At 45.5% G+C, this 15,819-nt stretch overlaps 1 protein-coding gene across 3 annotated transcripts in view; it reads right to left on the minus strand.

The window, feature by feature from the left end:
* The window catches only part of FYB1 (FYN binding protein 1), a 116,515-nt gene that overhangs the window by 90,999 nt on the left and 9,697 nt on the right, over positions 1-15,819 (minus strand). Inside the window, exon 1 of one of the 3 annotated variants that reach the window (XM_043546944.1) lies at positions 5,223-5,338. The exons of the other annotated variants lie outside the window; for them this stretch is intronic. Coding sequence (XP_043402879.1) covers positions 5,223-5,252 — 30 coding nt within the window. The 5' untranslated portion in view covers positions 5,253-5,338. Of the gene's footprint in view, positions 1-5,222; positions 5,339-15,819 lie in introns of those variants that run through there. 3 annotated transcript variants of the gene reach the window in all.

Genomic DNA, 15,819 nt, shown 5'->3' on the forward strand with positions numbered 1-15,819 from the left:
ATTATTATTATTATTTTTTTTTTGCAGTTTATTTACGTTGACCCAGATCCACAAAAGGACTTAGGCACCTAACACCCCACTTTAGGGGCCTATGTCCAAAATGTAGGTGCTGCTGAGATCTTCAAAACCCCTGCTTGGCTGCCACCTAACCTTGTAGGCATCTAAAATCCCTCAGCCCCTACATTTGTACTCTAAAAGTCCGCTAGCTGCCTCAGTTTCTGGTCATGCATGCTGGAGGTCTTCCTCTAGGCATCCAGATGCCAATCACATGCCCAACCCTCAGTGGCATCCTCCAACCAGGGGAGGATGGGCGTTCCCTTGCCAATTTGGCCTGCAGGGCCCAATCCAGAACGCATGCTCAGAAAACGCCTATCAGATTGGCTCCAGACAAAATTTGACCAAAGAACAAATCCCTTATAACTTTCAGCCTAGTGGCTAGAGTACTTAGCTGAGATGTGGGAGACCTACTTTCAATTCCCCCACACCTGCATGATGGGGAGAAAGGATCTGAATGGGGGTGTCTCCCAGCTCTCAGCTGAATGCCCTAGCCACTGAGGTCCAGGATATTCTGATGTGGGTCATTCTCAATCTCTCCTGTTGAAGCGTGTCCACTTTGGCGAAATAATTCAACAGCGATGAGAACCAGGGCAATGGACTGGACCCTGGCTCTCCCAGACAAATGCCCAAGCTACCAGGCTATAGAGTCATTCTCATTCTCTCTCTCTAATGGGGGTCTTTCCATCAACCACAATTAATTTCAGACCAGGCCCTTTGTGCACACTCAATTTCTCTTTTTTGTGGCTGTCCACTGGTCTTCCCCAGCCCCTGCCAGACTGTCTTTACCAGCAGCAGCGAAGCTAAAACTGATGAGGCAGCAGGCTGGAGTCTGGACAGAGGGAAGTGGGGATGAGGATGGGGATGGGGATAGTATGTGTGTGTGTATGTATAGAGAAAGTGTGGCCTGAATGTGTTTGTGTCCTTGGGCCTGCCCAAGAGATCATCTACGGGAGCAGAAAACCTTTTTTAAAATTCAGGCTCTACTGTTTAAACTGTGCTCAGAAACCTGAACTGAAAACCCCAGCGTTTCCAAAACTGAAAGCTGACAGTGTCCCTGTCTCTTTACTTGAAGCCCTTGTGCAGCTTTTCCTAGGGTAGCATAATTACTTCCATTCATGCTGGACATGTGTCGCTGCCAGGACATAAAAATTACTCAGCATGTGCCTTCAGCACAGCTGCCACGTCTTGTGCGGCGCCATGTGAGACAATTTAATGCAAAGTATTTAATGAGATCATTTGCATATTTTTACATAATTTGCATATAACCATAATGTTCAGTTATATGGTCAGCAAACCCTGCCCCAAGCAATGGAGAGGGGAGGACATGGAGCATCATGAAGCTTGGCCTCTTCAGCTATGGGAGATGGCTGGAAGGTATCTGGGGTTGCTAGAGGTGGCTGAGGTGTTGAGGGTAGCTGGATGGTGGGGCGAGGTAGCTGATGACTGTCCAGGGAGTAGCAGGGTGGGAAGGTGGTGTCATCTGAGGTGACAAAGGTGGCTGAAGCTCAGTGGGATCAGTGATACTGGAGCATGCAGTTGCTGAGGAAGGTGGGTGTTTGCTAGTTGCCTGGAGCTGCTGGTGAGGAAGTCTGAGACCTTGCCTCCTGAAGCCCTTACTGCCACTGCCTCTGTCTAATTGCTCTGCCGGGCAAGATCCAGTAGGGGGAGCACCTATAGAGAAGGCACTGGGCTATCTGCTCAGCTGGTGCCACAGTGGCCCCTGCTGGCAGAAAGGCAAAACCAAAGGCCTGCAGCCTTCCCACGGCAAACTGGGTGGCTGAGGATCCAGCTCAGCTGTAGAAAAAGCTGACAGGAAGGCCAGGTGAGTGAGATGAGGGAGGGTCATGTACCGGGCATCTATGACCTTTACATGAATGCAAATATTTTCCATTCTAATTTTTGTTTATTTAGATTAATTTTAGAAACTGCTTGGTCACGAATAACCTCAGACAAGCAGAAGAGAAGTGGGGGAACTATAAATGGGGCTTATCAGATTTCCCTGACCAAGGAGAAGTTGCTTCAATTTTTTCTCTGCTGCTATGCATTCCGTTACTGTCCCTGAACTCAAACCAGGAATTTCTCACGTTGATTTGCTTCCGCTCAGCATCCCCAAACAGCTGATTTCTCAATGAGGAGGGAGAAGGGGACAAGAAAGAGGAACTGATAGAAGTAGCAAACAGTGGACTTCCCCTTCTCATCTATAACGTATCCTCCCCACTTTCTGCCTGAAAAGAAAAATGTGCAAGAATGTGCAAATCTGTTGCCAGAAGTTATGCAAATGATGTGACGTAAGACAAGGGCCTGACTTAAAGGGTCTTCATGATTTCCCACTCATAACTTTGCACCCTTCTTTGGTACCATACTATATCTTACATCTGTAATAGGGTCTGAATCCAATTTTGCTAACTGTGTCCTTCAAAAAAATGCCACATGATGCCCTTGTCCTGTGAAGCATTCAAGCTCCAGGAAGCATTCCATCCTCTATGTTTGTTCTTTTGTGTATTTTAACATTTGTCTCACCTGTGCCTTCAGAACAGGTAGGTGAGATTTCTCAAGGTACATACCACACTTAGGAGCTCAATTACCATTAGCTTTCAACATGAGCTGGGTGCCTAGCTGCCTTTTGTGCCCTTAAAAGCTCATTGAAGAAGGGACTCAGTGTTTGGCCCATTTACATTTTGTACAAAGACCTGTATTTTCATGGTCAATGTCCACATCAGGTAAACCACCAGAAGTGGGTAGGTTTTTTGTTTAAAGGATTTTTATAAAATACGATCACAAAATAAGATTTTTAAGTTACTATCAGTCACAGAGAGTCCCTGATTGATAAATCTCTCTCTAACACACACTCACACATGGAGTTAGAAAACAGCTAAGGCTGAAAATATGTTTCTGTGGAGTCCAGCTAATATCCTCCTGCTCCATCCCAGAAGTACATTTAACAAAAATATTATTTAAAAGACTATTTAAAAGCTGCAGCGCTTCAGTGTAGACACTTACTACAGTGACAGGAAGAGTTCTCCCACTATTGTAGTAAATCCACCTCCCTGAGAGGCGTTAGCTAGGGCGACCTCCCGCTGTCTAGGGGGTGTGTGGGGGAGGGGCTTAAGTAAGCTTAACTTAGTCCCTCAGGGGTGCAGATTTTTCACACCCCTGAGACATGTAGCTATGTCAATGTAACTTTTCAGTGTAGAACAGCCCTAAAAACTTTAGAACATCTGGCAATGAGAAGAAGAGGGATCCAGTCAATTCACCATGGCTGTGTAATCCTATTACTGCCCCAAATCACACCATCCACTGTTGTTGCCTATGGGTTAATTATATGTTATTTAGTGTATCCCATGGCTAGTAACAACATCATCAGGGTTTTTTTTCAAGGCCTAACGCTTTATCTCCTTAATTAGCACATGCATGATATTAAACTGTCTATTTTTATTTATTAAAATATAAAAGGAAAAACTGTGAGTTACAAACCCCAGTATTTTCTTTAAACCTCTGTTAAGCAATGGAAATATTACCTGCATTGTGACCGAAATTTGCAGTTTACTCACAACACGCTAGTTGTGTTGAGTCCGTTTTCCCAGCCAGACACACAGACAGAGGGATTTTGAGGCTCATGTGGCTGGTGGATGATGATACTTATCACCCTTTGGCCAGGAGATGGCTCCTTTCCCAAGCAGGTAGAATAACTCTGGTCTTGCTGAGACTGCTGGTGAGCTGGATCAGGAGACAAGGCCCAGTTCTCTCCAGTGGTGAAGTTCCTTTCTCCCCTCCCCCAGTTCTGTCAGGTGCAGCAGAAACAGAAACCAGTGAGGAGGCAAATGCCATTTAGGATATATTGTTAGGCTCAAAAAACACCATGCTACCCTGTTAGGCTTGACGCTCATTTGTCCCCTAGTTAAGAGCAGGATATAAAGAACAGGACAGGCATACAGCAAGCAAAAGAAAAACTGACAAAGCCAAGAGAAGCCCATTTTCTGAGTAACAAGATGTATGATTTCTCAGTCGAAGGAAAGCTACCCAGACTCTTATGGCAGCCTGTCCCAATAATCTTTTTAACTCTTGAACAAAAACAAAACAGCAGCCACTAGAAGGGAGTCTGATTACAGTTGATTTTAAGAAGCCCCAAAGGAGCTCTTCTTCTGCAGATTTAGCAAGCATATAGAAGGTTCATATTGCAGGGTAAGTTACAGCTGGGTGAGATATGGAGATGGGATATGGCAGAGGGCTACTACCACTTCATATCATCTCATTTTCTGGCTTAAATGTACTTTATAGTAGTGAGTATGCACCTGCAACTTTTCAAATTGAATCCTTAATCTTTTAATGGTGACTTGAGTTTTAGCAAAAGAAAGTGCATTTACTGGGTACTAATCTTCACATGGTTCAGTAATACTGAATTTAGCTTTAGCCATTTTTGTCTATTTCTTTCCAAGTTTTTTCAAACCCTTGCCTTTGCACTGAGAAAGCAGTTGACTAATATTGCTGATCGCAACAGCCACACGAAGTTTAGGACAGTGACAAACATTTCCCTAGATTTAATCCTGTATTAAGTTTTAATCACTTCTCTAGAAGTGCTCTGCTTAAAAAGTTTACAAGAGGTGAGAAACTATTACAAAAAAAGTTTACAAGAGGTGAGACAGTCTGGCTTCTCTTTCCACTCCAAACCCTCCCTCTTTGCCAATCAGTCATGAGTCACCCTGAGATGAAACTTCAGCTTTTGTGTCTACGTGCAGAGTATGCCACTCCGGTTGCAAACCACCAACTTACTCACATCAGTGAAGAATTCACAATAGAAGAGAAAATAGGCCACTCCTATGCCAATGGAGCTGATAGCATGGAGTCACTTTGAAAAACAGTTTGTTAGCTATAAAGCCCTTTCTTGGAGCACTGGCACAGTGCATTGAGTTACGGCACAGTTATGCATTTATAAAATTTGCAAAACAGTTGAGTTTGCTACAGATGTAAGCCAGCAGGCTAGCTAACCATTCCAGGAAGGAGCAATGCCACGCCACAAGTCTGCTTCAGGCCCTTCCCTCAGGGAAACAGAACAGGGCTGAACAGAAACTTAGGCAAAATAAAGTAGTTCCTCTACCCACAAGGGCCACAGCCCCCAAAGGCTTTCCTTCACCCTTCTTATGCAGCACCCTGACCCAGACACTCACAAGAGCCTTTCTACTCCCTACAGTTCTCATTCAGAGCTGGGAGTCAGCTAATAGCTGGGTTCTTTCTCCTCACCCAGGTCCTGCTAGAGACACCTAACTACTCTCTACACAGCTCCAGCTCAAATGAGCTCTTGCTGGTTTTTATAAAGAGGAGTTGCTGTTCAGGCTGTCACATGACCTTAGCTCCATACCATCATTTGGGAGGTAGCTGATTAGCCACACATGGGGCTGGTGCTGTTTCCCCTCAAAGGAGCCAGTTGCAGTGTGACACATCTGACACCCCCCCTCCCGCTTTCCCGCCCCCCCCCCCCCACATAGGTGAAGGAAAGGAAAGTTAAGCCAATTACCAGTATACAGTGTTACCCCTTCACTACACAATAGCTGATGTCAGGGTCCTGCCTGTCAGTTTCCTGTCTGGAGCAGAAAGGGGCGATGCAGTGTCAATGCAACTTGCTCTTTAGAAAATGTACTTGAGTCCCATTCCCTGCAGCAGGGATGGTAAGACATGGTACACAGGCAATTCCCCTTAGCATAAAACTCAGGTCACCTCTGCCCTATTCCCAGAGACAGCTGTTTTGAACTTCTATGTCTTTCCAGGGCCTCACCCATGTTTCTCTGCTTAAAAAACTCTGTCCGTTTTTATTCCTTAGGCCCTGCACTTTCTACATGGGAAACATTGTTCAAGGCAGAGACTGCAGGGACTGGCCAAGTGGGCCTGGGAGCCCACCTTCCTTTAGTGCAGCTGCTTTTCAACAAGAAGGATCTTCAGGTTTTAATGCACACAATACCTGTAATCACTCAATGGGGGCACTGGTTGCATGACATCTCAATTCTATGAGGAGTTTCAGCCCCTGGGTGTGTATACCTCAATCATCCCTGATGCACAGGTCATTAGCATCTTTTGCTAATCTATAGCAATACCCTGTCTGTACTCCTCCACAAGTACTATGCACCGTGCAGCACACCCTTAACTCTACCCTCAAGGGATGCCAGTCTTCCAGCACCCCAGTTACAAGCCCACCCTTTCAGGCCAATTCCTCTGTTTGTGAGTAGAGTGCACACAGGGCAGGGCCACCGCTGTGCTGCGCCTGCAGCTGCTGCTAAGCAGTGCCCCCCTGCTGGCCACCTGCTGCCTTACTGCATAGGGAGAGGAGCTCTGGCTGCACACTTAGGCTCACCCAGGCAAGGTGCAGAGACTGACCTATTCTGTTCCCCTTGCGGTGCTGGTAGATCCCCAGAGAGCCTGCAGGGGAATAAGAGAGATGATCTGTTGGCCCTATTGGAGTGAGCCTATGACAGGGCAGAGCCCAGCACAGCAGGGCTTCATGCAGTCATACCTTCCAGAGCAGCCACAGGAGAAAGGTGCCTCCTCATAACGGAGGAGCTGCAGGATGGATGGGTGGATCAGCTTCTGGGTCATGCCTGGGTGAAGGATCCTCTTGCCAGGAGTGTGTGGGGAGCACAGGCTGAAGTGGTTGGAGCAAGTGACAGGGAGGAGCAGCGCCAGCAGAGATTGCACTGATTGCAGGTCAGAGGATGCATTGAGTGTATGGGAGTAGGGGAACCGCAGAGACGGACCGGGTAGAAGGGTGGCTAGGAGAGGCATGGAGGGTGGGCTGGGTGAGTGGGTGGCAAGGAAGGGCAAGTGCAAAGTGTGCTTCTCTTCTGATGAATAAGCGCTAGGACTTCCTTGTCATTTTCATCCAACCAATCCTGATGGTGGTGAGTGGAATCCAATCAATTGAGCATGTTCCTTGTGAATGATGATCTTGAACTCCTCCCAATGTATTTGGATATCACTGATGTTGTCAGGTAGACCAGAGACCCCTCAAAGAGGTGTTGGTGAACGGTCTCACAAAGAGCATGATTTTGAAAGACCCTGATGTTAAATCTCTTCTGCATTCCTTTCAGTTTTTATGGTGTTGTGGTACAAGCTGCATGTTCATGATTGATCTGAACAAACGATGGTCCGTCCAGCAGTCCTCTGTACCTCTCATAGCTCATGTAATATGGACATCAGTGTGATCATGGGAGCTGATGATGACATGGTCCAGAAGATGCCAGTGTCCGGAACAGGGGTGTTTCCAAGTGGTCTTATATTTGTCCCTCTGTATAAAGATGGTCTTTGTGATAAGCAAAACATGCTCAAAACATTTGCTGAGGAGGAGAATGCCATTAGAGTTGACTTTCCCCACCCCTTCTTTCCGAATGGTGCCTAAGACCCCACTGGTGGAATAGGTATATTCAAGGACCTATCAGTTCTCTGCGACTGTGAAAGCAGATGAGGGATGCAGCAGGATGGAGGCCTCTGGCTGTCTCAGGCTTCCCTGCCACCAGGTCCAGGGCTCCTTCCAGTCAAGTTTTGTGAGGTTGCCGCCTGTGCACCAGCTCCCCCACATTAGAAGATTTCACATGCAGGCCTCTGCCAAGTGTGGGTTAACATGTCCCACTAACAAGGTCCTGCAGTGATGGATAAGTGGGGGTGGGAACAGGAGCAATGATCTCTGGGAGTCCCTAGTCACAAATCTGCACACAGGTGGCAGCCGCGTGTGGCTCGTCTTGCACTTGGACTTGTGAGACAGAAGTGCAATTTGGCAGCTGCGGCTGCGACTGAGCAGTCCTTTTCAGGATTCCCTCTGCTCACCCTGAATGGGGAAGGAGCTAGAAAAGGTTCCCTAAGCTTAGGCTGTCTCAGCAGACCCTGCCCCCCACCTGGATGGCTGTGTCCAGTGGAATCACTCTACCTACGGTTAGAACATACGAAGCAAAGTAATGAAGTTCGCCACTTGGATGGTCACATTCCCTGAGCAGTGACTGTCCTGAAAGAACTGCCATAATAGCTAGAGAGCTGCAAGATATGACATCAATATTGCTGCCCTAAATGAGAAACACTGAGCAGATTAAGGCCAACAGAAAGAAGGTGGAAGTGGCTATACTTTCTGTTAGAAAGGAAAGTCATCTGAAGAGAGGCATACTCATTGGATTGGTTTTGTCATCAAGATCAAGATTGCGAACCAGCGTTTAGAGTTCCCTATGGATATTAACGAACGTCTCGTGACTCTTTTCCTTAAGCTTAGTAACAACCAGGATGCCATGGTCATCAGTGCATATGCTTCCACATTTGACAATAACAAAGACAACAAGGAGCAGTTTTACCATGCTCTTGTGCAGTCCTGAAGGCTGCAGCCAAGGAAGACAAGCGTATCCTCAAGGGTGACTTCAGTGCAAGAGCTGGTGACACCCTGAACTCTGGATAGGCAACACTAAAAAAATAAATCTGTACTTGCAGACATCTTTGTGGGATGTTACCCTAAATCCTGCGAGGTGACATGCACAGTGTAATTATCACAGGAGGAAGGAGCTGAGTGACAATGGGGTCTCTATAGTAATGTATAATATTTTAATGAGAGGCTGTTACCTGCTCCCCCACAGACAAACGACCCCCACAAAAACCCAGTAAACAGAGTGATGGTAATCCCATCACTGGGTGGGTGAATGAGTTTGTATTAGAAGATAATATCTTTAACCAACAAAGACAAATACAACATTTCAAGTATATGTCAAATGAGTGAAAAAATTACTAATGGAAACAAATGATACAAACAATAGTGCTGTGATGCCTCAGCTTGTGTTTGCTTAGACAAGCCCTAGCCAACTCTGTGCAGCTGGAGCCTGGATCCTTTGTGGCGTACAGTTAGTTCACTGGGCCTCTGCAAGGGTACAGAGGTCAGCTTTCATGGAGCACCTTGCAGGATCTGTGCACATTGCTAATTTTGCAGTGAAACATGAGGGATACAAAGTTCATAGCACACGCTGATAAAATGAGGAAAGATTGGCTTTATAATGAAACATTGCTAATTGCCTTGTTTAGTTTCTTCCACTTCTCAGTAATAAGCCACAAATACCTGGTGAGCCAGGACTAAATTCCTAGTACTATGGGTCCTAACCCTCTACCACTTGAGCTAAAGAATGAGCTGTTAGTTCTCACCTATAGAAGGACTCATGTCTTTTTTTTTTAGGTTGCAACCAGCCACCAGGTGCAACAGACTAACCCAGACATATAGACCCTGAGTCAATAAAGCACATGCTGCGCATTAAGCACCTGAGAAATCCCACTGGCTACTCATGTGCTTCATGTTAGGCAGGTATTTAATTATCTTGCCAAATGAGGGCTATTGTACCTAATCCTGCCCCTCCTGAAGTTAATGGCAGAAGATTCCTGCTTAAATTAATTGGAGCAGAACTGGGCCCCACATCACCCACAACAAAAATCGTCAATAATTTATGATCTATTACCCTTTAATGTAGCACAGACAGCTTTCAGAGATCAATAGATTCTAAGGCCAGAAGGGAGTGTTGTGAACACCTGATCTGATCTGCTGTCTAGCACAGGCCATAGCACTTCCCCAAAACAATTCCTGGAGCAGATCTTTTAGAAAAAGATCTAATATTGACTTCAAAATTGTCAGTGATGGAGAATCCACTGCAACCCTTGGTAGATTGTTCCAATGGTTAAGTACTCTCACCATTCAATATTTATATCTTATTTCCATCTGAATTTGTCTAGCTTCAACTTCCAGCCATTGGATCACGTTTTACATTTCTCTGCTAGATTGAAGAGCCCATTATTAAACAGTTGTTCCCCATGTGGGTACTTATAGACTGTAATCAAGTCACCTCTTAACCTTCTCTTTGTTGAACTAAATAGGTTGAGCGCCTTAAATCTATTACAATGGGGCATATTTTCTAGTCCTTTAACTATTCTAGTGTCTCTTCTCTGAACCTTCTCCAATTTATCAACATCCTTCTCGAACTGTGGGCACCAGAACTAGACACAATATTCCAGCAGCGGTCACACCAGTGCCAAATACAGAGGTAAAATAACCTTTCTACTCCTACTCAAGATTCCTCTGCTTATGCGTCCCAGGATCATAGGCACCGACTCCGAGGGTGCTCCGGGGCTGGAGCACCCACGGGAAAAATTGGTGGGTGCTCTGCACCCACTGCCAGCTCCCCAACCCACTCCCCCTCCCCAGCTCACCTCCATCTCTGCTCTGCCTCCTCCCCTGAGCGTGTCGCCGCATTCTGCTTCTCCCCCCACCCTCCCAGTGCTTGCGCCGTGAAACAGCTGTTTCACGCGGCAAGTGCTGGGAGGGGGGAGGAGGAGGAGGTATGCGGCATGCTCGGGGAAGAGATGGGGCCAGAGTGGGGATTTGGGGAGGGATCCAATAGGGGTATGGAGAGGCGGAGTGGGGACGGGGCAGGGCCGGGGAGAGGGGGCGCGAGCACCCATTGGTGCCAACGAAAGTTGGCGCCTGTGCCCAGGATTGCATTAGCTCTTTTGGCCACAGTGTCACAGAGGGAGCTCATGTTCAGTTGATTATCCACCAGAACACCCAAATCTTTTTCAGTCACTGCTTCAAAGGACAGGGTCCCCCATCCTTGAAGTATGGCCTACATTCTTTGTTCCCAGAGGTATACATTTACAGTTAGCTCTATTAAAAGGCATATTGTTTGCTTGCCCCCAGTTTACCAAGCGATCTAGATCTCACTGAATCAGTGACCTGTCCTCTTCATTATTTTCCACTCCCCCAATTTCTGTGTTATCTCAAACTTTATCAGTGATAGTTTAATGTTTTCTTTCAGGTCATTGATAAACTTACTAAATAGAGTAAGGCTAAGAACCAATCCCTGTGGGACACCACTGGAAACAGATCCACTCAATATGGAGTCCCCATTTACAATTACACTTTGAGACCTATCAGCTAGCCAGTTTTAAATCCATTTAATGAGTGCCATGTTAATTTAATATCAGTCTAGTTTTCTAACCAAAATTTCATGTGGAATCAAGTCAAAAACCTTATAGAAGTCTAAATATATTACATCAACATTATTACCTTTATCAAGCAAACTTGTATGCTCATCAAAAAAGATATCAGTGTAATTTGACATGATCTATTTTCCATAAACCCATGTTGATTTTCATTACTTACATTATCCACCTTTAATTCTTTATTAATTGAGTCCCATATCAGATGCTTCATCATCTTGCCTGGGATTGATTTCAGGCTGACAGGCCTATAATTACCTGGTCATCCCATATACCCTTTTTAGATAGTGGCAAAACATTAACTTTTTTCAGTTTTCTGGTACTTTCCTAGTGCTCCAAGACTTATAGAAATGAACATTAATAGTCCAGTAAGATCCTTAGTCAGCTCTTTTAAAGTGCGTAAATGTAAGTTATCTTGATGTACTGATTTAAAAATGTTTAACTTTAGTAGCTTCTGTTTAACAACCTTCAGTGATAGAATGGAATGAATGTTATCTCTACATGATGAAGCTGTGTCATCTGTTTTTTCCCCAAATGAAGAAAAGAAATATTTATTGTGCACATCTGCCTTTTCTATCTTAGAATGATCAATTAATACCACTTCCATCTAGTAATGGACCAAAATCATTGTCAGGATACTTTTTTCCTAATATATTAAAAAACCCACATTCTTATTGTCCTTAACTGTGCTGGCCATAGAGGTTTCCGTCTGTCTCTTGGCTTCCCTTATCAATTTTCTACAATTCCTAACTTCTGATTTATATTCATTATTTCATCCATTTGCTTATATGATAATAATAATAATTTTTTTACAGTGATCTTCTCTTCCCCTCTAAACCAAGTTGTTTTTTTAAAACCAGCACAGCCTTCTTCCTCAATTGTGGGATTGTGGATTCTTGGGTATCTAGTCAGGTGCTCTTAAATGATTCCCAATTATTGTTCACATTTTTCTGATTAAATTCTTCCTCACAGCTGATTTGGCTCATTTTTTTTCAGCTTTGTGAAACTGGCCCTATTAAAGCACCATATATATATATATGTGTGTGTGTGTGTGTAATATATATTGTGACAAAGTTCCTACTCTACCTTGGTGGGTCTTGCGCTTATTGGCGGATTTGCTTGCCTTGGAGCTTCACGGCAGACCTCAGCTTGGCCGTTTTTCTGAATTCACAGTCCAGGTCGACTCCTCCTGTGTCTGACCAGGAGTTGGGAGGATTTGGGGGAAACCCGGGCCCTCCTTCTACTCTGGGTTCCAGCCCAGGGCCCTGTGGAATGCAGCTGTCTAGAGTGCCTCCTGGAACAGCTGTGCGACAGCTACAACTCCCTGGGCTACTTCCCCATGGCCTCCTCCCAACACCTTCTTTATCCTCACCATAGGACCTTCCTCCTGGTGTCTGATAATGCTTGTACACCTCAGTCCTTCAACAGTCCATGTTCTCACTCTCAGCTCCTAGTGCCTCTTGCTCCCAGCTCCTCACACGCACACCACAAACTGAAGTGAGCTCCTTTTTAAAAGCCAGGTGCCCTGATTAGCCTGCCTTAATTGATTCTAGCAGCTTCTTGATTGGCTGCAGGTGTTCTAATCAGCCTGTCTTAATTGGCTCCAGAAGGTTCTTGATTGTTCTGGAACCTTCCCTGTTACCTTACCCAGGGAAAAGGGACCTACTTAGCCTGGGGCTAATATATCTGCCTTCTATTACTGTCCTATAGCCATCTGACCTGACCCTGTCACAATATATACATATATGTGTGTGTGTGTGTGTGTGTATATATATATATAACTGGATGTTAGTCATCTTGCACATTATAAATATGATCAAGTTATGATCACTTGTATTAAGCTACCATTACATTTTAGTTCTGTGATCAGTTCCTCTTTATCTGTTAGGAGAAGGTCTAATATAGAATTCCTCCATGTTGGCTGCAACATGTTTTGAGTTAGGAAATTGTCATCTATAATGTTTAAAAATTCCAAGGATGTTTTCGTACTGGCAACATGTGACCTCCGGCATACGTCACTCAAATTAAGATCCCCCATGATCTCACAATTTTTTCCTCTATACATTATAGACAGGTGCATAAAGTGATAGCCATCCTGTTCCTTAGTGAGATTTGGTGGTCTGTAGCAGACACCAGCTAATACCCCATCTTGTGCTTTATCTATTATGATCATCCAGCAGCTTTTAAGATCATTTTATTTTGAGTTGTCAGTGACACAGAAACAGTTAGTGCCATTTTTGACAAAGTCCCACTCCTCCTCCCCTTTTGTTCATTCAATCCCTTGTAAATTGACATTAACATTCCAGTTGTGTGAATCATCCCACCAGATTTCAGTCATACCAACTAAGTTGAATTTAGACTCATAAATGAGCAATTCCAGTTCCTCTTGTTTGTTATCCAGGCTCCTAGCATTGGTGTATAGGCAATTCAAAAATTTCTTCTCTTTATGTCCTTTGATTAATTCTATTGTTGACATTCTTGCTCATAGACTTCAGAAGCCTATCCAGTCTTATAGTGACATCTCATGTCTTGGCTTTGGGAAGACAGCACATTGTCCCTGTTGTCTGCCTGTCCCATTTAGAATGTTCTTTTGAGTCTTCTGAGTATCAAATCTCCAACAAGGTGCATCTGGCTTCCTTGGACGGTTGGTCCAAGGTTTGTGGGTAAGCTTGATTTTCTTACAAGTTGTGCTGAGCTGTCATCCACATATGTGTCCAGTACATCTCCCCATCCCCCCTTGGACCTGCTGGAACTTGATAGGTATCTTCCATAGTTTCAGTGCTGAGGACTGGTATCAATTTGAAACCTCTAGCTGTATGGAATTCTCTTTGGTGGCAACAGTCTGCCTATCCTCATTGGTCTCCAGAAGTATAGAATGCCGCCGTGACCTCTTGCCTCTGATGGTTATGAACTGCCAGGCCTCCCCTCTGGCTTCTCTCACTGATTCCTTTGTGGCCATTTCCATTCTTCCTTGAACTTGGGGTACTGGTGTTTCCTAAATATGGCTGTCCAGGAATTTGGCTTCTCAGCAGCATCTCAGCTTGCCCCTCCAATTTTTCTCTAGCATAGCCACAAACTTGCACTTCACAGGAATCCCTTCTGTCTGAGAATGTGGCACATCCGTTGCAGGTCACCACCACTCTTCCATTGCTGGGCATCTTGATATCACATATGGTGCTGAACTCCCTCTCTCAACTCTGTCCAAAACTGTCCTGTTAGCTGCCTCTGTCCGTGTCTCTTGAGTTCACCTAGTAAGTGACTTTTTATTTCAAGTCGTCTCTGCTTTCAAGCAGATTTAACTAACACCCACAAATGCTTTTACTGTTATGTTGTTCCCATTTGGGAGTGCTACAGCCAGGGCTACACAGAGATTTTCAGAGGCCCAGGGCAAAATCTGAAATGGGACCATCCTTCTAAATATATTACCACTGACAGGAGGCCCTGGGGTGGAGGTGGGGTGGTTTGGAGCGCAAGCCACACAGCATAAACTTGGCTCCTGTCCCACAGGGCTGGGCCCTGTGCCCAGTTCCCTGCTCTGGGCATTGTGACCTGGTGCATGGGGTCATAGCACCACTTAGGTTTGGCTTGGTCACCCTTCCGTCATGACAGAGGGACTAGTTTTGGTGAATGGCATTTCGACCCTGTGCATCAGGTAACGAAGTCACTCGGTTTGGGGGCCCTCTCAGATAGGGGCCTCGGATAAACTCCTCCCCCCTCAGGCAGCCCTGGTTATAGCACTTGTATTCCAGGCACCCTATTGTGCCTCAGTGCATCTAATTCAAAATCAATGAAGAGGTCAATGTACGTTATGTGTGTAAGGGACTCCAGTGATGTTCTTTTAGGCATGAACTCTATTCCCCTCAGACCATTCCTTAAATTAAAAAAAAAATCTATTTGTACGTGTGTAGGGGATGCAGGAACAGTGACATAGGCAGAGGGTGTTTAATCCAGACTGTGTAACCCTTATGCTGGGCTGAGTCAGCAGCAACAAGGGCCGGGTTCAATATGTAGGGGTTCATCTTAATAGTACAAAACAGAACAAGCACTAGCCCCCACCCAGTAGGCTGTGAAAACTTAACATCACTCCGGTTGCCTCTAAGAGGCAATACTTCCCCAATCGCAAGCACTGAGTATGTGTAGAACAAAAGAGCAATTTATGAAAAGGGAGAGGGAGCTCAGCTTTAATTTGGGAAAACACCACCACCGCAGTTCAAAAGCATATAACCATCAGTTAACAAACGCCCATCCTACAGTAGTCTGGGCAGTGTCCTTCACCTCAGTTTCTCACCTTGTGTTGTGAGCGTACAACGAACGAATGTCCCTTTAGCACACCACTCCCCTTTCCCTCTGCTGCACCCCACTCACAGGGGGTTGTCCTTGGTCAGAGAAGACCCAGAGTTCAGAAGTGTGTTCATATGGGTTCACCCCCACCCCAAAAAGGAGGAGGGTGTCAAGCAATGTCTCCACTTTTGCCACCACCTCTGCAACTGGCTCACTGCTGCTGTTGTTGTCTCTGCCACCACTTGCCGCAGTGCTCTGCCATTGCTGGCTGCTTGCTGCTGTCGCTGCTGTTGTCGCTTGCTGCTCACTGCCACTTCCGTGATGCCCTGGTTTAAGTTTCCACCACTTAGCCCAGCTCTTACTGCTGCTGCCTCTTCATTGTCTTTCACTGCCATACTGCCCTCCCCCCTGCCAACCAGGCCCAAGGCTTAGCCCCTAGGTCTGCTCACCAGTGATTTCAGTTCTAGCAATCACTGACCAGAAACA

The sequence above is a fragment of the Chelonia mydas genome, chromosome 5, assembly GCF_015237465.2.
Source record: "Chelonia mydas isolate rCheMyd1 chromosome 5, rCheMyd1.pri.v2, whole genome shotgun sequence".
In the NCBI taxonomy this organism is placed as follows: Eukaryota; Metazoa; Chordata; order Testudines; family Cheloniidae; genus Chelonia; species Chelonia mydas.